Source organism: Odocoileus virginianus, chromosome 19 (assembly GCF_023699985.2).
Source record: "Odocoileus virginianus isolate 20LAN1187 ecotype Illinois chromosome 19, Ovbor_1.2, whole genome shotgun sequence".
NCBI classification, from domain to species: Eukaryota; Metazoa; Chordata; class Mammalia; order Artiodactyla; family Cervidae; genus Odocoileus; species Odocoileus virginianus.
In genome coordinates this window covers 10,483,746-10,509,615 of record NC_069692.1, presented here as the reverse complement: position 1 = coordinate 10,509,615, position 25,870 = coordinate 10,483,746, and the positions used below count along the sequence as shown (strand labels likewise).

At 38.6% G+C, this 25,870-nt stretch overlaps 1 protein-coding gene and 1 pseudogene across 3 annotated transcripts; one reads left to right on the top strand and one right to left on the bottom strand.

Moving 5' to 3' along the window:
- The first annotated feature begins 4,475 nt into the window (after positions 1–4,475).
- Positions 4,476–25,823, top strand: RNF146 (ring finger protein 146). Of its 3 annotated transcripts, none has more exons than XM_020878919.2 (3): positions 4,476–4,564; positions 15,048–15,155; positions 24,746–25,823. In XM_020878919.2, coding segments are annotated over exons 2-3 (1,059 nt in total). In that variant the 5' UTR covers positions 4,476–4,564; positions 15,048–15,153; the 3' UTR covers positions 25,803–25,823. The 3 variants fall into 3 exon arrangements, with proteins under 3 accessions (XP_020734578.2, XP_020734580.2, XP_070305948.1); XM_020878921.2 differs by having other exon boundaries at positions 4,549–4,564; positions 15,053–15,155; XM_070449847.1 differs by lacking the exon at positions 4,476–4,564 and adding an exon at positions 4,650–4,666.
- On the bottom strand, positions 11,902–13,172 carry LOC110128234 (spindlin-1-like; annotated as a pseudogene).
- Positions 25,824–25,870: the final 47 nt, after the last annotated feature.

Here is a 25,870-nt window from a genome sequence, read left to right as displayed (position 1 = left end):
GAACATATTTGTTGCCCTGTAAGCTATGTCCTTTATGCAACAGAGTGTACTGTGTCAGTTTTATTAAAATAATGATCTAGCTTTAAAATAGTAAGAAATTCTGCAAATAAATAAAATAGAGTAGTTATTCAACATAATGCTCAATGAGGTCATGTCCAATGAAGCAAATATGAACTTTGGAGATAATAGCTAATGTTGTCAACATAAGACATCTAAAAACTAATACATATATAATGTACACATACAGTCAAGGTTAGGAAAGGCGTGCTTGCCTTTACAGTCAAACTATAACATCTTACTCAGGGACTGTTTTGTGTTGGGCTATTTCCCAGGCATAAAATTGTCAGTACTCAGCTGTGGCTTCCAGGGCTGCTCTAGAAACACTAAGAATGAGCCAAGGAAGAGCACTGGTAATCATGCTAGGTAAACGATGAGCACAAGCAAAACTGTCCAGGCTGCTACTATTTACAAAGGAATTCTACTCAAAAAGTAGATATTTTTGATTACTGAACAACATGTCGAATAGTAGGACAGAGACCAAGCTATATACCAACTCTTGAAGCAAAATCTTCAACTGGAAATGGAAGAGTTTGCTTTCCAAAAATTCCTCTTGGCTTTATTTCTATTCATCTGCTAGCTATAATGACTGGGTGCATTCCTGAAACTGGTTTGTTCTGTTTCCAAACACATGAGAAAGTTGTGTCCACAGTTATCAGATGTTTGCTGGCATGTGGGAAGAAATCTAGCTTAGGGCTGGTGCACAAAATGGTCCCAGACTATTCTAGACTATACTAGTGCTAGAGTTCTCAAAGTTCTTGGTCTTGGGAACTTTTTTTAAAAAGATTTATTTATTTATTTTTATTTTTTGGCTGTAGTGAGTCTTCACTGCTGCACGTGGCTTTCTCTAGTTGCAACGAAAGGGGGCTACTCCTCACTGCAGTATGTGGGCTTCTCATTGTGGTGGCTTCTCTTATTTCAGAGCAGGGACTCTAGCTGTGGGTTTCAGTAACTGCTGCATGTGGGTTCAACAATTGCTGCTCAGGGGTGCTAAAGGACAGGCTCAACTAAGCACAGGGGCTTAGTTGCTCCAAGGTATGTGGAATCTTCCCAGACCAGGGATTGAACCAGTGTCCCTTGAATTGCAAGGCAGACTCTTTAACCACTGGACCACCAGGGAAGCCCCAGGAACTTTCCATACTCCTAAAAATTATAGAAGCCTCAAAAGAACTGTTTTATATATGTTAACCTATCAATAGTTAACAAACTAAAACTGAGAATGGTTTAAAATATTCATGAATACTTCACAGTCATTAAAATTAATTCAATTAAAATTAAGTCATTTAAAATAATAATCCCATTAATGTTAAAGTACATAAATATTTCCTGAAAAATAACTATTTTTCAAAGCAAAGTTAACAGTGAGAAAGAACAGTATTAGCTTACGTTTTACCAAATTTATTTAGTGCCTGGCCTAATTAATATAGGCAAATTCTAGAATCTGCTTCTATATTCAATCTGTCGGCCACACAGATGGTCACACATCATGTGACCTCTGGAAAACTCCACTGTGGTAAAGTGAAAGGAGAGGGGTGGGAGAAAGAGAGGGAAGGAGAAACAAGGCACTTAGAGTTTTTGTATGTATTATTATCCAGATAATTTTTTACCTCTAGGACCCTCTGAAAGGATCTCAACAACCCCCAGGGAACACTAGGAAACACTCTGAAAACCACTGCCCTAAACTAGTTACAGCAATGGTTTTCAACACATTTTCCACTGAAACACATATAATCTTTTCATATATAATATATATGATTATAATATATAATCATATCACATTTTCATGGATATCTTCAGAATTAACCAAACAGACTATTTTGATCATTAAACTAACAACATCAAACATTTTGTAAATGTTGGGGGGATAGTATGGGGAAGAAGGGGTGCCTGAGATATGTGGTATTTATGAACACATTTTATATGTTTATGGGAAAGAGTTGTGAATAGTGAGCAGGTCCTAGCAGTCCGTTTCCACTCCTTTCTCTCTGATTCGATGAAGCAAAATAGAATGCCAATGATAGTAACATTATTACAGAAATGATTCGAATCTGTTGGACTCTGATTTAACCTCTTTCAGTAAACCATTTGAAAGACATAAGTTAGGTTGTAGGAGAGGAGGTCAGGAGTCCAACTCTTGTGTTTTGAAGGAAGAGCAAACAGATTATTTGCGAAGTGGATATGGGGCATAAGAGAGAAATTAAAGAGAGGCTTTGATCTCGGAAGGCCTCAGCCTGCAATGACTTGAAGTGGGGCTTGGGTTCCCAAGTAGAGATAGAGGCTGGGTCGCGGCAGTGAGAGCAGCAAATCCTAACCACTGGACCAGTGGTCAGTGACAAGGGCCCTGGCTTTTTGGCTCTGTAGAAAAGAATTCCCACAAAGACAGAATGTAATGAAGCAGGTATTTTGGGAGACGAAAAAGAGTATAGTATGTGTGGATAGACACACAGGCAGACTCAAGAGTTTCTGAGTGGAACCCAACGGCAATCTGAATTTCTTTTATGGGCCATTTCTTCTGATTTTCCTTTGGTCAGTCATTTTGATTTGCCTTGGTTCAGAGTCCATATTTGGTATATCTCAGGCTCCTAGCATGTGTGCACTCAAATCTCTTCACTAAAAAGGATTCTATTAAAGAGGCCTCTGGGTATAGCATCTCTTCACACCACAGCCCTTTGACCTCCAAGGAGCCTTTCTGCCTGTGGTCAGGGAGGTTTCCTGACTTAACGAATAAGCAACATTAATACGGGGTCTGGGCAGGCCCCAGCCTCCTCTCTCAGTTGTCCTGCCATTCTCGTCTTGGCCAAAGTAATGTCTCAGGAAAGCAACACTGAATATTCATTAGCAGGACTGATGCTGAAGCTGAAGCTCCAATACTTTGACCACCTGATGGGAAGAGCTGACTCATTGGAAAAGACCCTGATGCTGGGAAGGATTGAAGGCAGGAGGAGAAGGGGACAACAGAGGATGAGATGGATGGCATCACCAACTCAATGGATGTGACCTTGAGCAAGCTCCTGGAGATGGTGAAGGACATGGAAGCCTGGCATGCTGCAGTCCATGGGGTCACAAAGATTCGGACATGATTGAGGAACTGAACCACCACCAAATTTTCCTCTTGGAGTTTCAACCACAGGGATGAATGGCCAATCCCTTTACCTTAGGAGGGGCCGTGGGGCAGCTACATCCTGCCTCAGTTTGAACAAGGGAAGATGGAGCTACTGAAATGACGAACACTGCGAGTGCAGCTGAGACAGAGCTTGAAGCCCATAAGGGCATTTTAGTGAGATTCCTGTCGACTAATTCCGTCTCTGCATGCAGATGGATGGACCAGCAGACAGATAAACAGAATAAAAGAAAATGCACTTATTTCTCTACATATAAGAAATGAAAAATTTCCAACCGTGACTAAACAGTTAATGAGAGTTGGAATTTCAACAGCATTGCAAGTAAGAAGATACTGGCAAAGAATGTTGAAATACATAGTGTTCTTTTAAAGGTAAGAAACCATGCTCTTCCGCCTTCATTTTACTAAGAATTAAGAAAGTACAATCAGTTCCAAAAAAGACAACGTACAGGCCCAAATGAAATGCAGGATACAGCCAGGAGTTTGTTTAAAACCACACACGTCCAACAAATTAAGCCATTTCTGTAGTTTTTAGATTTGTATACTGATTAATCTCTTTTTCCAGCTCCTGCGTTTCTCTGCTGGCTCAGACTTTAAAGAATCCCCCTGCAACGCGGGACACCTGGGTCGGATCCTTGTGTTGGGAAGATCCCCTGAAAGAGGAACTCGCAACCCACTCCAGTATTCTTGGCGGGAGAATTCCATGGACAGAGGAGCCTAGCGGGCTACAGTCCATTGGATCGCAAAGAATCGGACACGACTGAACGACTTTCACACATGTGATCCAGTATAAGAAAAATGGGCCCAAAAGGAAAGTAATTCTTTTTTGCCGATTAGATTGCTCAATGGTTCAAAAGAGGGAAAAACTGGACTTCCTTTGAATGAGAACGCGCTGTGTTGCCACAGACTCTTCAACCCCAAATCCAGCTAGGCGCCCAAGGGGTTCTCCTGGGTATGGAAGCTGGGTTTCTAAGCAGCACCACCTGCTGGCCCTACACGCGTTTTACTTCCTCGGCCCCCAATCTCTCTGGTGGTGGACTTGCAGTCTCTCAGAATTCCTCGGCACCTAATCACAAGCACAGCAAAATATAAAGCAGTTAGAAAGACCCAAGCCGCTAAACTGCACCTCTGGAAACATCCCAGAAGACTAGCAGCCCACGGCGGGCTTCGGGGGCGGGGCGTGGGGGGGGGGAAATAAGGCGGGGGCGGGGCCTGCGCGAGCTCCCGTGGCGCGGCGCTGCTTCCGCCTCGCGCGGCCCCGCCCCCGCGCCGCGACCGGCGGTCACGTGACGACCGCGCGCGCGCGCGCGCGCTCGTGCCCGGCCGCTGCGGGCTCGGAGGCCGAAGAGAAAAGACGGCGAGGTGGCTTCGGCTGTGTCCACAGAGGTGGGAGTCGGGGCGAAGCCCACTCGAGGGGCAGGGTGAAAGTCAAGCCACTCCTGGGTCCTACTCGGGGAGAGGAGTGATGGCCCGCGGCATCACCTCCAAGTGCGGCACTCCCCGGGTCGGCCCTGCTCTCCGGGCCTGAGAGGGGCGGCGGCGGGGTCAGGGGCTGGGACGTGGGTGGACGCCCTTGGGCCGGCGCTGCCGCGGCCCTGCAGCCGAGCCGGCGTGGCACAGCTCAGCCCTTTCCGCCGCCCCCAGCTTGGTTGCTGTCAGAGGCAGGAAGACTGTGACGGACGCCGCGTTGCCCGTGGCCGCCGCAGCCGCTGCCCTGGGCGAGAGCCCGGAGCTGGTCACGGTCGGGGTGCGAGAGGCGGAGCAGCGGCCATTACTGCGCAGCCTCTTCCGCCGGGGTCCTCGTCGCTGCCTTCGGTGGCAGCCAGGTCCCTTTCCTGTCCTCTCAGCGCGGGTGTCAGGCCTCTACTCGGGGACTTTATGGGCCTCAAGATGTAGGGGCGGCGATGGTTAGAGGGGTAACCCCCCCCCCCCCAATATCCCGTGCGGAGGCGTCCACCCGGGCCTTGGCTCCGGACGTACAGTTCCTGCATTTTGTTTTTCCGGAGTGTGTTTGGCATCTTTCTCTCTCCTCTCTCCCTCCTCCTCCTGCTCAGTTCTTGGGTCTTGCCTAATCCGACGAGCAGTCCCGTCCCTCGTCTTGTCTGGGTTAAAGCCCAGCACTGTTGTTAAAGCATCAGAACCACTGAGAGGTGTCTCAGTACCCGCTGAGCCTCCAAAACCTAAGTGTATTTTAAAAGACGAGGCTGTTGCTTTGTTCTGGTTGCTGGGTGCGGAGTTCTCTCCCTACCACCCCCCCCCCCCCCCAATCCCGTCTGAAAGGGTAAATGGATGTTCCGTTGTGGCCGCTATTTTTTGTTTTCTGTGGGCCCCTAGAGAAAGGCAGAAAAATTGTTTTGCGTTTACACACACTTGTGGCAACTAGATCTTTTTCTCTTGATATCAAATTTAGTACGACTTGCTTTCTGTTCCCTAAATGCCATTTTACGAGCACTAATTTCTCAAGTTCCTAAAGTAGGTACATTTTGTTAAGTAATAGTGAAACTGGAATTGAGAGAAGAAAGTCAAGAAATGGTAGAAAATCGCATTGTCTTTGTGATTGACATTTTCAGGTGCCCCTGCAATGTGTGTATTTTTTTTTTTCTGATTAAGTTCACGGGTTTTTTTTTCACTTAACATATTTTATTGAAGTATAGTTGACTTAGGCTGTTTCAGGTGCGCAGCAAGGTGATTCAGTTATACATACATTATTTTTGAAGTTATTTCCCATTATAGGTTATTACAAGATATTGACTGTAGTTTCCTGTGCTATACAGTCAGTTTTTGTTGCTTGTTGCGTACTTATTTTTTTAAATTAGAAATCCACATTCTATGCATAGTGAGTCAAGCAAGTGGAATCAAAATGTCTTAAAATTTTTAGTCAAAAATTCACATTTTCTAAAATATGCATATTGTATATATGTATACAAAAGCTTTTCTACTACGCTTGATAAAGATTTGAGAAAGAACATCAAAAAGAAAATATGGAGAAATTGGAAAATATAAATGAAGTGGAAGCACTGAATATGAAATAGAAAAAGTGAAACAAACTAGATAAAAGTAAAAGATGGTCATATAGTCCAGTTGTTTTTAAACATGACTGCTCATTAGAAACATATCTGGAGCTTTGGAGAAAAAAAGCAATACCTGGGCATTTATGTTTTTCAAAAAATTTCAAGATAATTTGGATATGCATCTGGATATTAAAAAGTGGTACAGTTTTTTCTATTAAATCATAGTTTTGGTGATTCAGAGTTCTATTATTTTTCTGTTGATCAATCATAAATAATAAGTGAGTAATAATTACATAATCACAATAGTGAAAGATGTTATCAGTTTTCACAATCAATGGCAAGGTAAAAGATAATTACAATTGCAAGCCATAATGGGAACATGATTAACTTAACTTATAAAATAATTATATACAATTTGGGTGGTCAAGCAGAGTGATGTGGTAAGTGGAAGTGCTTACAATGGGTGTACTTTTAAAATAGGGTTTGAAAATATGATATGTCGTTGAAAGCAGTATACATTTCCAGAAATTGGAAGACTTGAGGCTATTTTGTTTTTTAATAAGTGATTCTATATTCATACTTTTAAAAGACTTGTTATATAGGACACAGGAAGAAAATCACCTGCTCAAGTAACGGGATTTATGATGTTAGCTTTGTTGTTTTTGTGACCAGCAAATATTGTTTGTGTTGAGTGTCTGGGAGTCTGTGGAGTGCGCTAACAAAACATGAAAATATGTCCAGTAAATCTAATTTTAAAGAGCAAACTGGAAGAGGGAAAAACCACTCTAAAAATAGATTTTGGCTGTTTGCTTTTGCTTGTACGTCTTAAATTGTAGCGTTTGTTAAGCTCGGTCTTTGATTTAGAATTTTGTTTCAAATGGGCCAATGTAAATTGTGGGCAAAATGAAAATCTGCAAATGTTTACCTGGTAGTAAACATTTGTAGAATTTTGTTATTTACTCATTGTTAAAAACTTGATAGAATTATAATCATCAGGAATACTGTTCTTCTAAATAGCTGGTCATTAGACAAGAGGAGGGAAAAAAAGATTTTTTTTTTTTAAAGGAAACCTGTATCAACTGGTAAAGTATTTTGTTTTTGAATTGTCTGAAGGATAGGGCAGATGTTTTTTTTTTGGACATGATCTAAAAATGATTTCTCCATAGAAGAAGAGAAGAGTACTGAATCTTTTCACGATATTGGTCTGCTTAGAGAATGTTCTCTCGTGTGTTATACGTTTACTAGCGTGACACACCTGCCACTCAGTTGGAGAGTATCTTCTCCGTCAGTGTCAGTGTTAGAAAGGCTGGGACTGAACCTTTTCCATTCTGTTGCCTGGTTTTTGATTGTGTCCAAGGAACCTGATTTTGTATGACCAACTGGATTAGAAACCGTCTTTGCGTGGTATGCAGACCATCTTATTTACATTCTCCTACAACCACCTGTGCTTATTTATGCAGTGTTGAGTGTTCAGGGCTTACTACCTTTTGGGTTAATTAAAACAGAACCTGTTGTTAAATGCCTGCTGATTTAAGTATTTAGAATTATGCAAGTGTAGAATAGAGTGAAATAACTAAGACATGGGAGTTGTGACTTGACCAAGGTCACACAGATAATTAGCAGAACCTTTCTTCTTTACAAAATGGTTTCAGACTATGCAACTTCTGTTTGATGTGATTAAAAGACATTATTCATTCACTTTCACATTTAATGTTAAAATGCAAAGCCCACATTTTGGGGTGAGAAGTGTAAAGGTTTAATGCTTGGATATGAAGATTGTGAAGCCCAGAGATTGTCATACAGTATTTTTATGGGAAATATTAAATGAAGTGGTGGAAATAATTCTTTAACACAGAGTAGTGTAAAATATTGGACCCCATTTAGTAGAAGTGAGTTTTGACTGTAGACTTTTGGTTCCTAGTATGACTTGTGCTTTCTGTAAGCTGTTTTAACAGGAGATGAGAAGGAAAGTTAAAAATGGAAAAACGTTAGGGCATTTAGTTACATCTCTCAATTTGGGACTCTCTCCTAAGAAGTAGTAAGATGTATTCGCTAAATTACACCCACTCTCTCTCTGTTCCTTTTACTGGCCCTTAATTTTTTTTTATTCCTTTTTCTTTTTTTACTGTATAACAAAAGTTGTAAGATGTGTAGTATTTTTCTTTTCTGTCACTGATAACTTTTATGTAGAACATTTCCTGTTTTGTATATTTTGAATAAAGAGTAATAACTTTTATTAAACATTAGCTGTTAATAATTGGAAAAATACAGGAAATCTTCAGATCTTTATAATTGATATTTTAACTTACATGCTTACCTTTTCTTTGATTTTATTTTAAAAAAGATAATCATTTATTTGAATCTATTGTCTAAAAAAACTTGGCCCATGACTGATTTGAAAAGTAGAATCGTAATTAATCCTAAATATTTTCAAAGAAAATAACAGTGGGTGCAAATAATAGGCGCATGAATTTGTTGAGTGGTCACAAAATTAGAAATAATACAATATTCATTTTCAGTTAAACTTGATTGGTTGAATGAGTAAATGATTTAAGTTCACTGATAATCTCTAAATTTTATATATTTAAAAAAAATAGTCTGCCACTTTTTTTCCTTTAGAATTGTTAAGGTGCAGAAATAACTAGTTTCAAATCTTTTCTCTTTTTATGTTACCTTCTAATAGTTTGTTTCTGTATAAAATTTCACCTTAAGAAGGAAACTTAACCCATTAACTAATTGATAGATGCATGCCAAAATATAATGGTAAATTTTACTGAATAATTCATATTTAGTTTGGTGATAATTTACAAATCATTCATTGCAGAATGAATTATTTGTTTGAGTTATTTATGTTTACCAAGTTAATTGTGGTCTGCAGTTAGAATTACACTATTCTTTTATCTTTGGTTAAAAGTAAAAGACTCCCCCTCCCTCCCTTAAAAAAATTCTTTGATTTCAAATGTATAAGTTTTTTGAGAGCCACTCGACTGTTCTGAATATTACACCTGGCTATTCTGAATATTACACACCATACCATATGTTGTGCCCAGTTGGCATTACAGTTCTCAGAGGCTAGAGCTGATGGATCTAATTGGTATACCTAAACCAGTCAGTTTTGATCACAGTAGACTATATGATTATTTTTTTAATCTATGCATGCAAAGTTGTGAGTAAAGTAGCATGGAGTTCGTTTTCTTTGTTCAACAATTCTTGCACTAAATTTCAGGTTCTTTTTTTTTTTTTTTAAAGACTGTTGGTATGCAAGACATTCTAAACCTGCATTGTGATTTTGCTAGCCACTAGCCACATGGAGCTATTGAGCAAGCTATGTGGCTAGTCTGAACTGAGTTGTGTTATAAAGTAAAACATGCATCAGCTTTCAAGGAGTGTATACATGTACACACACACAAGTATAACATACCACGTTAATAATTTATATAAAGTACATGTGGAAATGGTAATGGTTTGAATATATTGGGTTAAATGAAATATACTCTCTAAATTTGCTTGTTTCTTATTGTTGTCATTAATAGAAAATGTGAAATTACCTATGTGACTTGCATGGTATTTCTATTAGATGATGATATTCTTTGAGATACAGCACATTGAGGAAAAAAATTTTTTTTAAAGATACACTTGAGTTTGATATATTCTTTGAGATACAGCACATTGAGGAAAAAAAAATTTTTAAGATATACTTGAGTTTGAATCTCATCTCCCAGTATTGATAGCTTTGTGAATTGGGGCTAAATCCTTGTGGGCTTGCATTTCCTCATTTATAAAATTTCTCACAGAGTCATTCTGAGGATTCAGTGATATAATGCGTCTGCTTAGTGACCTTCAATATGCATATGAACTACCTGGAGATCTGATTCTCTTGGTAGAGAGTGGGGCTTTGGATATTTGTAAAGAACTTTGAGGTAATACTGATAATGCTGGTTGAGGACCACAGTTGTCATGTATGGAAGTCTAGATTACTATATAGGTTTTAGTTCACTTTTCTCCCCTCAGCTATTATCCATTTACAGCCAGCTTTGAAATTTTAGCCATGGGAGATAGTGATTGGAAAGGTCCCTGTAGCTGACAAGATTTACTAAAATCTGTTTTATTCCTGGATTTTTGTCTGCATTCTGGAGAATTCACTGCCAGTGAATAATAGCTGGGTAAATTATATACTTGTCAAAAGATATAAAGATGGCATCAATTTTATATTTGTAAATGTGGTAACTCCCTCTGTTGGATTTTAAGTTGTTTAAAGAAAAAATTGAAAGTTGTATACCTTTATAGCTTTTGTGGCTGGGTGCCTGTTCACAGAATGTAAATATTGTGTTAGGTGATTAAATGAATTTAGTTTTTCATTCATCCAAGAAATACCAGCTCAAGACAGCAACAACTGATTGGCAGTTGACTAGTCACTTAGAAATATAAGTAATCCTTATCTCAGGGGTCTCATGGTTTACTGGAAGAGTCAGAAGCAAACAGATAATTGCAATGCATATGATAAATTCAGCAGTAGAAGAATTACAAACCATAGGGGAAGGAACAGCTTTTCCAAAGGCAGTCAGAGAAAGGCAGTAGCATTCATAAACCTTAAAAGAAAGACTATACAGGTAGGAGGAAATACAGAATTACAAAGGAAAGTTTGGAGAACTGAGTAATTTGCTGTAACTAGAGTGTTCATCTATGAGAGTGGTTGTGGGAGATAAATAAGACTTGAGACTTACTTAGGTTTCAGGTCTTTAAAGCTGTTGAATATTGTCTGAGGAGCTTTACTTTATTGTATAGGCTGGAGAGCCCATATAGGGCTTCACGTATGGAGGGTTCATTTTTCTTTTTTAGTGTATCACATTCGGAGACTTAATTTAAGGGATGATACTGAAGCAGAATAATCAGATGGAGCAGTAGTCCAGTGATGGTAAAAGTCTGAACTAGGGCACTAGCAATGGCAAGAGAATGGAGGATAGATTCCAAAGGTGTTAGGGCTAAAAGTTGGCAACTTGATGTAACATGTTGAAAGGGGAGTGAGAAAAATAATTTTGTATTTCTCCATTGGCACTCATTGGTTAAGGCACAGAAGCTGAGCTGTCACGTTGTAAGATACATGCAGAGGTGGGGGTGTGTAGAGTATGTGTAGAGACAGATGTGAGAGAGCCAAGCATTCTCTCAAGAAGTTAAAATGGTTGGACTCCAGATTGGGCAGAAAAGGAAATGGGGTCAGCTATTGGAGAAAGGAAAGGAGGTGGGCAAGAGACTGAAGAGGCACTTGGAATTAAAGAGCAGGTGTGAGAATGAAGGAGTAAGTGAGCTGGAAGAACCAGAGCTTGTGGTCTGAGAGTGAGTTTAAGATTTTAGAGAGGCAGCAGTTTTAGGTGGCATCTAGTTCCAAACGTGGCCATCATATTTTGTTGGAGCAGAGGGTGAAGTTTATTGTATTTAGGAATTGAAAAATAAGGACAGTGTTTCTCACATTGTATGTGATGTACTGCCTGCATCAGCATCACTTGAGGTGAGATTCCTGGGCTGAAACCCATGTCTACTGGCCTTACAGTATCTTGGGTTAGAGTCTGAGGATGTGTGTTTCTAACAAGCAGTCTCTGTGGGGATGTTTGAGAACCTCTGAGTTAGGTGTTGAATGGTTTATTCTTTTTTTTTTTTTCCCCCTACAAATTATACATTTAATAGTTCCACAATTGGTAAAGTTCGTGATGACATCTAGGATGTTTTCACCAAATCGTAGACATAAATATGGAAATCATCATCAAACTTGATGAAATAGACGGTTTGGCTTCTACTTGATGAATGACCATGCCAGTCCTTTTAGAGCCATCTTCTTCGGCATATTCCACTTGTTTGCCCACCAGGCTGTCCACAACTTCTCCCGGTTCCCTTTCTGCTGGAGGTGAATCATCTGACACAATCTCGGCTGACTTCTTTGCAGAAACCAACAAGCTGATTCTAAAATTTGTATGAAATTGCAAAGAACAGCCAAAACAATTTAGAATCGGGCATAATGCGAAAGTCGCCTTCTTTATAACCATCTAAGAGCTGGTACATGTATAAGACAGGATCTTTCCCGTAGGAGATGTAAAACCATGTGTTCATGATAGGGGCGCGTGCTAAGACCATTCCCCTCCACTCGTCTTTAGAGCCGTCCTCTGTCTCAAACATGTGCTCCACTGCTTTGCCAATCATTGTGTCGGCTAGGTGTGCATCACTGATTCGAGATGTTGCAACTCTATCAGGGAGGACTTCAAGCGCAGAAACTCTTTCATCTTTATTAAGTTCTAGTCCATAAACACAGTCAAATCCATCGTATTTTATAAGATACAAAAAAGGGTTTACAGGCACCTGGTCCAGAACGGTTCCTTTCCACTGGGTGACAGGGCCATTCCCCTCTTTCCACCTATACTGAATCCTGCAGCCTACGATGTTCTGCCGAGGCTGGGAAACAGGCTTGCTTGGTCCCACACTGCTCCGATGTTTTTTGTGGGATGTCCTTTTCTTCATCATGCTTGCAGATACACCAGCATGGCCTGCATCAGCTCTGGACCGCTGGCCAGGTGTCCTTCCGAATGGGGTCTTCATTCATCTGTATTTAAGTGAGCAGCACAGCTGCTGGACTAGGGTGAAAATTCAATATGCTCCAATTTGAAACTTTTCACAGAATTTCAATGTTCCTGTTAATCCATCATCCCAAGCACTTTTTTTTTTTAACAAGTTCAGCAAAAATACGTGAAATCTTAAGTACTATGATAGGTTTCATCCCAGTTTACAGTTGAGGAATAGCGCTTAGAAGGGCTATGTGATGAACCAGGTATGTGGCTTTGGACCAGTAAGGAGTGGGGTTGGATTTCAACCGAAACTCTTCAGAGTTGAAGGCCATTCGATCTCCACGTCCAACTCCAGAGCTCACATCTTTTTCACAATGGATTCCCCATTTCCAATTTCTGCTGGCCTCCTAGGCCGCCGTCCGCAGCCCTTGGGCCCTGAATGGTTTATTCTTAAGGATAGTTAATAAGTTCACAGTCAGGTGTCAGGAATTATAATGAATTGGATGACCAGTAGTGAGTAGACTGTCAGTATCTTAAGGGTTAAGAGAATAGCTTTAGGGGATTACAGCCAATGGTTAGAGACTTAGAAGAATTAAGTGGGGTTTTGTTTGTGTTTAAGAGTAATGATGTTAGAATAGTAGAATGTTTCCTATTGTCCTATGTGTGAAAGTGGGCGGTTTCTAATATTTTGAGTAGACTATAGGAGGGAAGTGAATGATGGAGTCCTTTTTGGTGCCATTGAAGTTGTAGGCACTTAGAGAGTAAAGTGAACAGGTTGTGGAGGGAAGTCAGGACAGTGGAGTCCTTGTCATGGAAAAACTAAGTTCTAAAGTCAGAGTAAAATAGAAAGTCAGGTTGTTTACAAACCCTTTCTAGTCACTTATTTTGAAAAGTCTTCAGCTTTGAGACAGGTTACATATTGTTTGGTCTGTTCTGTTAAATATTTGGTGAGATATGCTGGCTTATCTTAAAAGGGCATATATCTAAAAAATCTTAAACACTAAAATTCCAAGTTTTTTAGGGAGATAGATTCCCACACTATAAGAGGTGCATGGAACTGAAAGAATAATTGTCTCTTCTGTCTTGTTACTGTAAAGCCTGTCTCTGTCATCATCATGTATGTTCTTTGCAGTAAGTGAGCCTCCTGTAGTGGGCGTGAAGTGGATGGAGGCAACACTAACTGTGAAGAAAGAGGACTAATGACTGAGATGATGTTTTGGTTGGTGCCTCTGGATTTCCTGGACAGCAGGCATCTTCAGAAGGTTGACTTAATGGTTTGTAAACTGGGACATTCATATAGGAGGACCTCATTACCTAGAGGTCCTAGGTAATGTGATGACCTTGCCTTCCCACACATTACCTTATAGAGGAAGGCAGAGGCTGTGAAATACATATCATGTCCATATAGAACTTGTTTCACTTAAAAAAATTCTTTTTTTTTTTTTTTTGTAAAATATAATCAGTTGGCCATAGAGATGGTTATTTCTGCACTCTCTCTTTTGTTGGTGTATTTGTCTATTCTTATGCCAAAACCACAGTTATATTACTGTAGTTTTGTAATAAGTTTTGAAATCTATAAGTGTGAATTCACCATCTTTGTTCCTTTTCAAAATTGTGTTGGCTATTTGGGGCCCCTTTCAATTCCATATGAATTGGAGGAAGAGTTTCTTCATTTCTGGGGGGAAAAAAAAACTGAGGATTTTGCTAAGAATTATGTTGACTCTCTGGATCACTTTGGATAGCTCTGTCATCTTCATGGTCTTCCAGGCTGTGAACGCCAGTTGTGTTTCCGTTATTTACTCTTAATCTCTTTAAGCAGTGCTTGTTTTTCAGTGTGTAAGTCTTTCATCTCCTTGGTTAAGGTATTTAATTCCTTCAGACGCTATTATAAGTGAGAATGCTTTCTTGATTTCTTGTTTGAATTGTTGATACAGAAACAGAACTGACTTTTTGTGCATTGAACTTACAAAGTGCACCTATGCTAAATTTGTTTTACGGTTAACAGCTTTTTTGGGGATTCTCTGGAATTTTCTGTATAGAGAACAGAGAAAATTTTACTGTCTCTGCAAATAGATATGGTTTTACTTTTTCTTCACCAATTTGTATGCCTTTCATATCTTTTCTAATCTGATTTCTCTGGCTAAAACTTCCAGTAAAGTGTTGAATAGCAGTGGGGAAAGCAGGCATCCTTGTCTTGAAATTTTTCCAGTTTTGAGATAAAATTTGCCACTGAATTTTGTTAAATGAGAGTCATACATAATTGACTAATTTTGTTGAGAAGTTGATTTTGAAATTTTTCTTTTGCAGCACAGGATGATACAGCAATGGAGGAGAAAATAATGCAAACTGGCTGATTACTCATGAAGATGAGATTTTATTTTTGTGGCAGGCATCTGTGGGGTCTGTAATAGAAATGTAAGTATGGCATCATGGTTTTTACAAAGCTGCAACAAGTTAAATGACTGGTATAAAATGTAATAAATCAAGTATCAGTTAGTTTTAATAAAAAAAAATGAATGTTTATATTGACTTTTAGATATTTAATTGAATTGACAAGTTTATTCACATTTAATTACTATTAATATAGGCTTCCAAAAAAAAAAATCTCTTCATAGGGAATAATCCCTATAAAAGTGAAACTGAAGACAGAGAAATTTGCACATAGAAGGCTATAAAACTGAAAAGATCTCCAGGTCTTCTAGGTTCTACTTATTCTTTACATAGTAATTTATTTAAATAACCAAAGTTAATTTATTTTTTTAAAAAGTACATCATTGCATTTTAATTCTTATTGGACCCACTCTAGTCCCCAGTTTTACTAGTTCTATTTTCCTATCAGTTTCTCTTTCTGAAATATGCTTTAAAATGTTAACACTACGTCTGTCTTGGCCATATTGAACTTTAGTCTGTTATTGATGAAACTTTTTTACACAATGAACATCATATTTCCATCTTCCAAGTTGACAGTTTTGGTGATTACAGTAGTTAAAATACTGGACCAAAGAGTAACTCTTATAGATACTATTTCATATGTTCTCCCCGTTTGACATGTAACTATTGTTACCTACTTTTCCAGTATGATGCTTTGATTATATACTCTGATTAAAAGTATTACGATATTTTCAGTGTTGAGAATTTTAATAAAAGACAAATGAAACCAGTAAGCATTTTTCTTTAAAATTGGGACAAATATAATTTTAATTTAACCCTGTTTACATGTTATCTGTCTGTCTGTATACTTCAGTATATTTTTTAATCCTGTAGGTCAGATAGTCTGACCATCAGACTATCTCTGCCATCAAGGAATTAGACTGTAGTCTAGTAAGTAAGACACATATATAATTAATACAGTGGAAGAAATACTATATTGAGACACCAGTAAAACACTTTCAGAACTGAGAGAATTTATTCCATCTGAAGAGTTCAGAGTGAACAGGGGAACTCTTGGTTTGGTCTTAAAGAATGAATAGAATTTTAACAATCTGAGAAAATTAGGAATTATTTTTCAAGCCAAGGAAATGGGGAAGGGCACAGCTGCCTAAATAGTCAAGCATCTTGGAGTCAGGGAACAATCCTATGTGTGAAGGTCAATGGGAAATAGAGACTTCACAGTTAGTAAAGGGAATGAGTATGTTTATTTATACTTACTTGTTGCCTGATGCTTACTTGATGTTTTACTTGGATTATTGAACTCAATCACAAGATTATAGTAGCCTTATTTACTGATGAGGAAACAGAATTAGATAAAACTCATTTTCCCTGTGTCATTGTTTACCAGATTTCTCAGAATTATCTGCTAGGGCACTTACTAAAAACAGATTTTTAGACTCTAACACAGATGAGTCCAAATTTCCAAGAGATAGCAGACCAGCTAATTCTTATCTTCGGAGAAGTTTGGGAAAACACTGTTCTAGGTCAACATAGTAAGAATACATGATGGATTTTTAACTAAGTCTTGATTTACTCTGAAGTCTGTGTCAGTGTACTTGAAAGTCAGTGCTTAGCAATTTTGATGACATTATGTAGGCAATAGAAAACTACTGAAGACTGAGTGGAGGAAAGACTAATTAGACATAATTAAACTGAGGAAAGATGAGAGGAAGAAAAGACTTGAGGTCAGGAAGGCCACTTGAGAGGTCAGTATTTTGTATAAGAGTGTGCCCAGGAGGCCAAAATTAAGGTCACAGGCTTTAGTAACAAAGGGGACACATTCTATAAAGGTTTTTGTTGCAGAAAAGCCAAGTGGCCAAGGAATAGGGGAGCACTGAGGATGACTCCCAAGTTTTATCCAAGATAGAGACCATAAGAAGAGGATGTGGGTTTAAGGGAGTAGATAATTTTGGTTTTAGTCATGTTTGATTTCAGGTGACTATTGAGGTAGACCTTTTGAATACAGAATTGGAAATAATAGCTCTTAGAAATCCAGAACAGTTCTGGATATTACATTTGGGGATACGAGATTTACATTCATACATATAAATTTGGAATATTCTGTAGGTTGTCTATGCATAAAATGTAATATTGAAAATTTGGTCACTTTAGAGCCTCTGTGAGGAATACTGGTATTTCAGGGAAACTAAAGAAGGTTGGGGGGGTGGGGCGTGGTAACTGGGAGAGAGTACCATCATGGAAATGAATAATAAAAATTTTTAGATAGAGTCTGTGGTTAATAATATCATTTAGTGCAGTGGAATCAAATAGATAAGACTGAAAGAGATCATTAGACTTAGCATGTTAGTTGATTTTGAAATTTATGAATAGAATATTAATTGAAATCTTGGAGGAATTGGGATGGTTTAGCTTGGAAAGCTACCAGTACTCCATCCTGAGCCAAGAGGAATAAGATAAATGAAGATAAAGATAAATGCTGAGGAGTCACTCATACCTAATTTCTTAATATGAGGGTTCAGGATATCTCTTAACTAAGAGGTTGGCAAAGTTTTATAACAGTCTTTGGGACAATAGGGAAAGAAAAAGGTGTCTTGGCTAAGTAAAAAGTAATTGATACCAGGCACAATGGGTTCTGGGTACTCAAAATAGCTAATCAGTGTGTGGTGTTCACATATTTTGCACCATATATTTCACTACAATTGTGGAAATTTTCATAAGTTGAAGAGTAACTTGTAACTTTGCTCCTTGCTTGATCCATTTTTTTTTTTTTGCAAATGTCTCCCCTTGTGGCTTTTGAGGGTGTAGTTTCACTTTATTCCCCATTCTTCTCTGCCATTCTTCTTGTCCACTGCCTCACTTAAAAATGTTGGAGTAATCCAGGGTTCTGTAATTAGCCCTTTTGTATGCTGTCTGTGCAGATTTAATTTGGGCATTCATCCATTTTCATGTCTCGTTTTGGTGACTCAAGACACTTCTTTCTGCTTAGATTTCTTGAGCATACCTGTCCAGTAAACTCAGCTGTCATCTGCCTGTCTTCATCTGAAGACTTTATAAATATCTCAAAATTATAATGTCAGAACTCACCTCAGATTCTGAATCTTGATCATCCATCAGTAACTAAATGCTTTCATTTCTATTTCCTTACTATTTCTTATGTTCTACTGTTAGAACCTTAACATCTGTCCCTTCCTTCCCATTATCTTTTACCTGGATTATTATAAATTCTAGTTTCCTTTTGGCCTCATGCTGCCAAGTCTTCCTCCAAACTTCTGTCCAGCTGGTCTTGATAAACTAGTAAACCAACTTGTCACTTCCTAACATAACCTTTCAGTGAATTCCTGTTGACTCCTTAGGAGTTAGTATAAGGACCAGCTTCAAAGAGATCCTTGAACTCCTTAAATTATATGTAAAATTTCACTAAGTTTTTAATAAGGCTGTGACCAGAAGTGTTTACGAACCGTTTGCATTTAAAATGTTTATTTTAACTTTATTTAAACTTTATTTAAAGATACCATAATATAGAAGGTCTCTGTTGTACTACTTCGCACAGTACTTTTCATCTGTTCAAAATGTATATATCCCCTCCTTGCTAGTTAGTATTTCTTCCTTTGTACTCCCTGGTATCTGTTACACTTAGCAAAAAATCATTAGGTGATGCAGTGTTCTTTAACTTTGATGGCAGACTTTATTATGCATTTCCCTTCCTAGTGCCATGGGCATGGTAGAACACGTTCTCTGTTCAAAAGTGAAAAGGAATAAGGAGAAATACGTGACAGCTCTTGCAGCAGGTGATAAGATGTCATTCTTCTGTCTGTGAAATTTCTTGTAACTTCCTGAAGCCTTACCTTTCCTAAAATTACTGATGGTGGTTCTTATATTTCGATAGACATGGTTGTTTTAGAAACAGTATGTAGCAGTTAAGAGTAAAGACTCTGAAGTCAGATCAGCTGGATTATGGAACCTAGATTTGAGGCTGGCTCAATCACTTAATGAACTATGACTTTGGGTATATCATCTGAGCTTTTTGTACCTCAGTTTCCTCATCTGTAAAAAGGAAAATAACAGACCCAGTTCGTAGGGTGATACGAGGATTAAAGTATTGCACAAAATATCTGCCACATATTATGCAATCGGTAATTGTTAGTTGTTAAATAGTTTACTATAATAAAACATGCATCAGTAGACATCCAACAGAAATTAAACACCTACCAATTACAAGACACTGTACAACAGGAAAAGTTAGGAATTTTGTCTTAAGGACTTAGGAATGGTCATTGTTAAAATTTTAATATTAAATTTTTAACTTGTATTAAAGTTCAAACTCTTTATATTCCAACAGAAGTAAAGATTTGAGGAATTAAAAAAAAAACAGTCAAAGTTTTGGGAAGGAAGATGACATTCTTTTTTGATAGGTCTCCACAAAAGATGATGTAGTATGTTGTTCTGTTTCATGTTTTTAATTGGGTTCTGAGCCCATACTTTTAAAAAATCCGTTTTTCAGTATTTGTAGTTTCTGTTGGTGGCAGAAAGTTCTTCAATACTATGTAAGCTAAAGATCTTTCTCATTTATAGTAATTTTACATTTCTTTTGATTAAATGTCTTTAAGAAGATTAAACAAAATCTGAATACTTATAGATTTGCACTGAATGTGCCTATATCCCTCTATATTTGGTCTTGTTGCAGAGAAGTCTTAAGTAGCATTAATAGACATTTTTTCGTCTTCCAGAAGTATTTTACATCATTTAGAAGAATGGAATTTATGCATAAAAGTAATAATAGCACATTAAGGGTTCAGTTGGTAAAAAAAAAAGTCTTGGGAAATGAGTGATACATTTATGTTCTTCAGTAGAGTTGGACTAACTTCATTCCAAATTTCTACATATTAATTTAGTAACCAGGAAATAAATTCCCTTTTTTAAAATGGTCTCTAAAGTTTCCTTAGACATTTACTACTTGGGGAATATTTCTCTTTAATTAGCACTCTCTTTGTCAAATCCTTGTTCTACAAAAAGGAAAGAAAAAAAAACACTTCTTACTTACATACTCGTATGATCCTCTGCACAAATTTAGCCCCCAGCCTATTTGAAGATCATCGAAGGCTTCCCAGGTTGCGTTGGTGGTAAAGAACCTGCCCGCCAATGTGTCGCAGAGTTGGCCACGACTGAAGCGACAGCACATATGCATGGAGTGTGTCTTACAGATGGGCAGACTGGTGGTTTGGGTTGCTTTGTCTTCATCATGTTACATATCTTAATGGTATCTTGTCTACTGCACGTACTTAATACAGAATTATGTAAAAAGTACTTAAAGTTTTTCCTCCCCGTGTCTTCCTTGGGATACACTAGGAGTATACTTGGGGGCTACACAGAATCAGAATTTGGTATTTGCCATGGCAGATTGATAGTTGAAAGGTGTTGTTATTCAGTTCCTAAATAATATCTGACTCTTTGTGACCCGTGGACTGCAGCATGCCAGGCTTTCCCGTCCTCTACTTGCTCCCAGAGTTTGCTCAAATTCATGTCCATTGAGTCGGTGTTGCTGTCTGACCATCTCATCCTCTGCTCCCTTCTCCTTTTGCCTTCCTCTTTCCCAGCATCAGGGTCTTTTGCAGTGAGTCAGCTATTCACATCAGGTGGCCAAAGTATTGGAGCTTCAGCAGCAGTTCTTTCGAAGGGTATTCAGTGTTGATTTCCTTTAAGATTGACTGGTTTGATCTCCTTGCTGTCCAAGAGACTCTCAAGTCTTCCCCAGCACTACAGTTTGAAAGCATCAATTCTTCAGTGCTCAGCCTTCTTCATGGTCCAATGCTCATATCCATACATGACTACTGGAAAAACCATAGCTTTAACTATACAGACTTTGTTGACAAAGTGATGTCTCTGCTTTTTAATACACTATCTGGCTTTGTTACAGCTTTCCTTCCAAGCAAGCGTCTTTTAATTTCATGGCTGCAGTCACCGTCCACAGTGATTTTTGGAGTCCCAAGAAAATAAAATCTGTCACTGTTTTCATTGTTTCCCCTTCTATTTACCATGAAGTAATGGGACTGGATGCCATGATCTGTTTTTTTGAATGTAGATTTTTTTTTTTAATGTAGACTTTCAAGCCAGCTTTTTCACTGTCTTTCACCCTCATCAGCAGGCTTTTTAGTTCCTCTTCACTTTCTGCCTTTAGATCGGTATCATCTGCATATCATCTGCATATTGATCTTTCTCTTGGCAATCTTGATTCCATCTTGTGATTCATCAAGCCTGGTATTTCACATGATGTACTCTGCATAGAGTTAAATAAGCAAGGTGACAATGTACAGCCTTGGCATAATCCTTTCCCAATTTTGAACCAGTCTGTTGTTCCATGTCCAGTTCTAACCTGCATACAGGTTTCCTAGGAGGCAGGTAAGATGGTCTGGAATTTCCATCTCTTTCAGAATTTCCACAATTTGTTGTGATCCACACAGCCAAAGGCTTTAGCATAGTCTATGAAGCAGATTTTTTTTCTGGAATTCCCTTGCTTTTTCCATGATCCATCACATATTGGCAATTTGATTTCTGGTTCCTCTGCCTCTTTGAAACCCAGCTTATACATCTGAAAGTTCTCGGTTCACTTATTATTGAAGTCTGGCTTGAAGGATTTTGAGCAAAATTTTGCTAGCATATGAAATGAGCAGAATTGTATAGCAGTTTGAACAGTCTTTGGCATTTCCCTTCTTTGGGATTGGAATGAAAACTGACCTTTTCCAAATTTGCTGACATACTGAGTGCAGCACTTTTAACAGCATCAGCTTTAGGATTTGAAATAGCTCAGCTGGAATTCCATCACCTTCACTAGTTTTGTTCGTAGTAATGCTTTCTATGTATGACCTACTTGACTTCACACTCCAGGTTGTCCAGCTCTAGGTGAGTGACCACACCATTGTGGTTATCTGGGTCATTAAGACTTTTTTTGTCTAGCTCTGTGTATTCTTGCCGCCTCTTTCTGATCTGTTCTCCTTAGTGTTTCTGCCCTTCATGCCTGTCCTTGCATGAAAAGTTCCCTTGATATCTTCAACTTTTTTGAAGAGATCTTGATAATTGAAAGTTCTTTAGGTAAAATAATGAAGCTTTAACTATCTTCTACCTGTTTTCTGATGATGTTTATCCAGTTTTATCTCATTCTAATAAGGGAACCAGAATATCTGCCCGAAAAGAATTGTTTTGCGTTTCCAAGTATGTTACTTTCACAGTTCATGTCTTCCTCTGGGATGGCTATCTTTTTTTTTTTTTTTACTTTGTTAATTATACGTTTACATTTATTTATGCATACAAGAGTATTGGTCAGGATGGAGAGTAATGCTTTTAGGTTGAAAACTTTCTTTTTCATAGATAAGGTAACTGCATCTAATGGAAAATTGATATTTGGGGTTAATTTTACTTATAATACAACAGGGTTTGAGACTATGTTTTAAAAGTATGGCATTCATCCAGGTTGTACTATTCGATACTTTATTTACATTTTACTAGACTTCTATTTTTCTTTAAAAAATTTTTAAATCTATTGGCCTTTCTTTTGTCCGGAAGCTACCTAGGTCGTTTAGGATATGGACTTATTGTATATGAGATGTTGCTGTTGTTTTTCCAAAGTAGTGATGAGCAGTAGCTCATTTAAACATTTTGTCTTACAATCAAACATCTTACTCAGTTAAATTATTATTACTTGTGGATGAAGGACTTCCTTATTTTTAATTGGGCCTTAAATGTGGAAAGACTCTTGAGAGTCCTTTGAACTGCAAGGAGATCCAACCAGTTCACCCTAAAGGAGATGAGTCCTGGGTGTTCACTGAAGGACTGATGGTGAAGCTGAAACTCCAGTACTTTGGCCACCTCATGCAAAGACTTGACTCATTGGAAAAGACTCTGATGCTGGGACGGATTGGGGGCAGGAGGAGAAGGGGACGACAGAGGATGAGATGTCTGGATGGCATCACTGACTCGATGGACATGAGTTTGAATAAACTCCGGGAGTTGGTGATGGACAGGGAGGCCTGGAGTGCTGATTCATGGAGTCACAAAGAGTCAGACACGACTGAGCGACTGAACTGAACTGAAATGTGGGAATTTAAAAAAGATTTTTCAGAATTTCTTTGACAGTGACTTTTTTTTAATTGAAAGGGACAAAACAATACATTGTATACCCTTTCTCTAGCTAATTTTAGTTCTTTTTGTTAATAGAATGTTTCAAGTTATTCTGTGGTTTAAATGTAGCAGTAGGACCTGATGAATGAAACCTAGTTAGTCAGTGCCTTACAACTGTTTTCAGAGTTTTTTTCTGAGAACAATATGTGTATAGCTTTTGCCAATAAACAGAAACGAGAGGCGCTAAATTCAGTTTAGCAAGTATTTATTATGTAGTGTGTGGCAAGCGTGTATTAGATCTTAGAAAAGGGAATTGAGTCAAAACATTTTACTGATAAGAAAACTGAAGTCCAGGAAGCATGGTGTGAGATGAAGCTGGCATGGGAGCTGGCGTCCAGACAGACTGTGCAGGGAATATAGATCCTGGTCTCTAACCTGAAACCAACTTTTTAACAAGACATAAGGCCGGACCCATTAATAGTGTTTACTTGATGACTTGGGAAGGGCAGAGATGGTCTGTAGTTGGATTTAGGGGATATTTAGGAGATAAAATCTAAGACTTGCTGATGTTTTGAATGGGGAGGGGTTAGGAGGACAGCTTCAGTGATGGATTTCTGTCTTGAAAAGCAAATGAATAGAGGTGTCTCCAGAGGGGCATTTAGGGAGTAAGTAAATAAGGAGGAAACATCACAAATTCAGTTTTTGTCCCTTTAAGACAGCCAAGAAGAGCACTAAAGTAGGCAATTAAAAGATAGTTCTAGGGCTAAAACGAAAGACCTGGGCTGGTGATTATCAGTTTAGGAGTTGGTAATAATTGAAGCCATGAATGTAGATGAGATCATCTTGAAAGAGTACAGCAAGAGGAACGTATGTGTGGTTTAGAAAAAGCCAGCAACAATAAAAAAGGTCACTAAAAGGTGTTTCACAGAGGGGGAATGAGATGACTGGTTTTAACCAGTGTATTTAAGATTACACAGCAGAGAAAGGGAGTTTCTCTGGTGTCTAGGATTTCAGCTCTAGTCATTTTATATGGTCTACTTGTCAACTGCCAGAAGTACATTAATACATGGAAGTATTGCACAATTGCACTTAGTGGTGTCCTAAAAGGCTACAAAATTTACTTTCTGTGATTGTAATCTGAATTATTTTTAACCATTTTTTTGTTTTTCTCTACTTTCCAGACTGATTTTAAAAGTCTAAGTGGGTTGTACATTTTAAAATCTTTGCATTTAGTTCTATTCTGTGAATAAAAATGGCATATTTATTTCAAATCTGTACTTTGGTTGTACCTTTTTATTTGTGCCTCACTGCCCCCCCCCAAATAAGAATAAATTCAAATCAAAAATATTTTTTTTCTCTTTCAGTTTCGTGTTCCCATTGTCTAGGACATGACTTGCATATAATTGGTGCTTAATAAGTGTTTTCTGAATGTTGAATTAAGATTTTGAAAGAGTTAAAACAAGATTTTAATATTATGCCTTATTTTCTCTCATTTTTCTCAGGATGGCTGGCTGTGGAGAAATTGATCACTCTATAAACATGCTTCCTACGAACAGGAAAGCAAATGAGTCCTGTTCTAATACTGCACCTTCTCTAACTGTCCCTGAGTGTGCCATTTGTCTGCAGACATGTGTTCACCCAGTCAGTCTGCCTTGTAAGCATGTTTTCTGCTATCTATGTGTGAAGGGAGCTTCGTGGCTTGGAAAGCGATGTGCCCTCTGTCGACAAGAAATTCCCGAAGATTTCCTTGATAAGCCAACCTTGTTGTCACCGGAAGAACTCAAAGCAGCAAGCAGAGGAAATGGTGAATATGCCTGGTATTACGAAGGGAGAAATGGGTGGTGGCAGTATGATGAGCGCACTAGCAGAGAGCTGGAAGATGCCTTTTCCAAAGGTAAAAAGAGCACTGAAATGTTAATTGCCGGGTTTCTGTATGTTGCCGATCTTGAAAATATGGTACAGTATAGGAGAAACGAACATGGACGTCGCAGGAAGATCAAGCGGGATATAATAGATATACCAAAGAAGGGAGTAGCCGGACTTAGGCTGGACTGTGATGCTAATACCGTAAACCTAGCAAGAGAGAGCTCTGCTGATGGAGCGGACAGTGTACCGGCTCAGAGCGGAGCTTCTGTTCAGTCTTCTTCTGTGAGGCCCCTGACGTCAGTAGATGGTCAGCTAACAAGCCCCGCCACGCCATCCCCTGATGCAAGCACTTCTCTGGAAGACTCTTTTGCACATTTACAACTCAGTGGAGACAGCATAGCGGAAAGGAGTCATAGAGGGGAAGGAGAAGAAGAGCACGAATCGCCATCTTCGGGCAGGGTACCAGCACCAGACACTTCGATTGAAGAAACCGAATCCGATGCCAGTAGTGATAGTGAGGATGTATCTGCGCTTGTTGCACAACACTCCTTGACCCAACAGAGACTTCTGGTTCCTAATCCAAATCAGACAGTATCTGATCGATCAGGAACTGATCGATCAGTGGCAGCGGGTGGAACAGTGAGTGTCAGATCTCGAAGGCCTGATGGACAGTGCACAGTAACCGAAGTTTAAATAAAAAAGTTTTCAGATCCATGCTCAAGATGAAAATGGTTATCTGTAAATTTCTGCCCACGTTAACA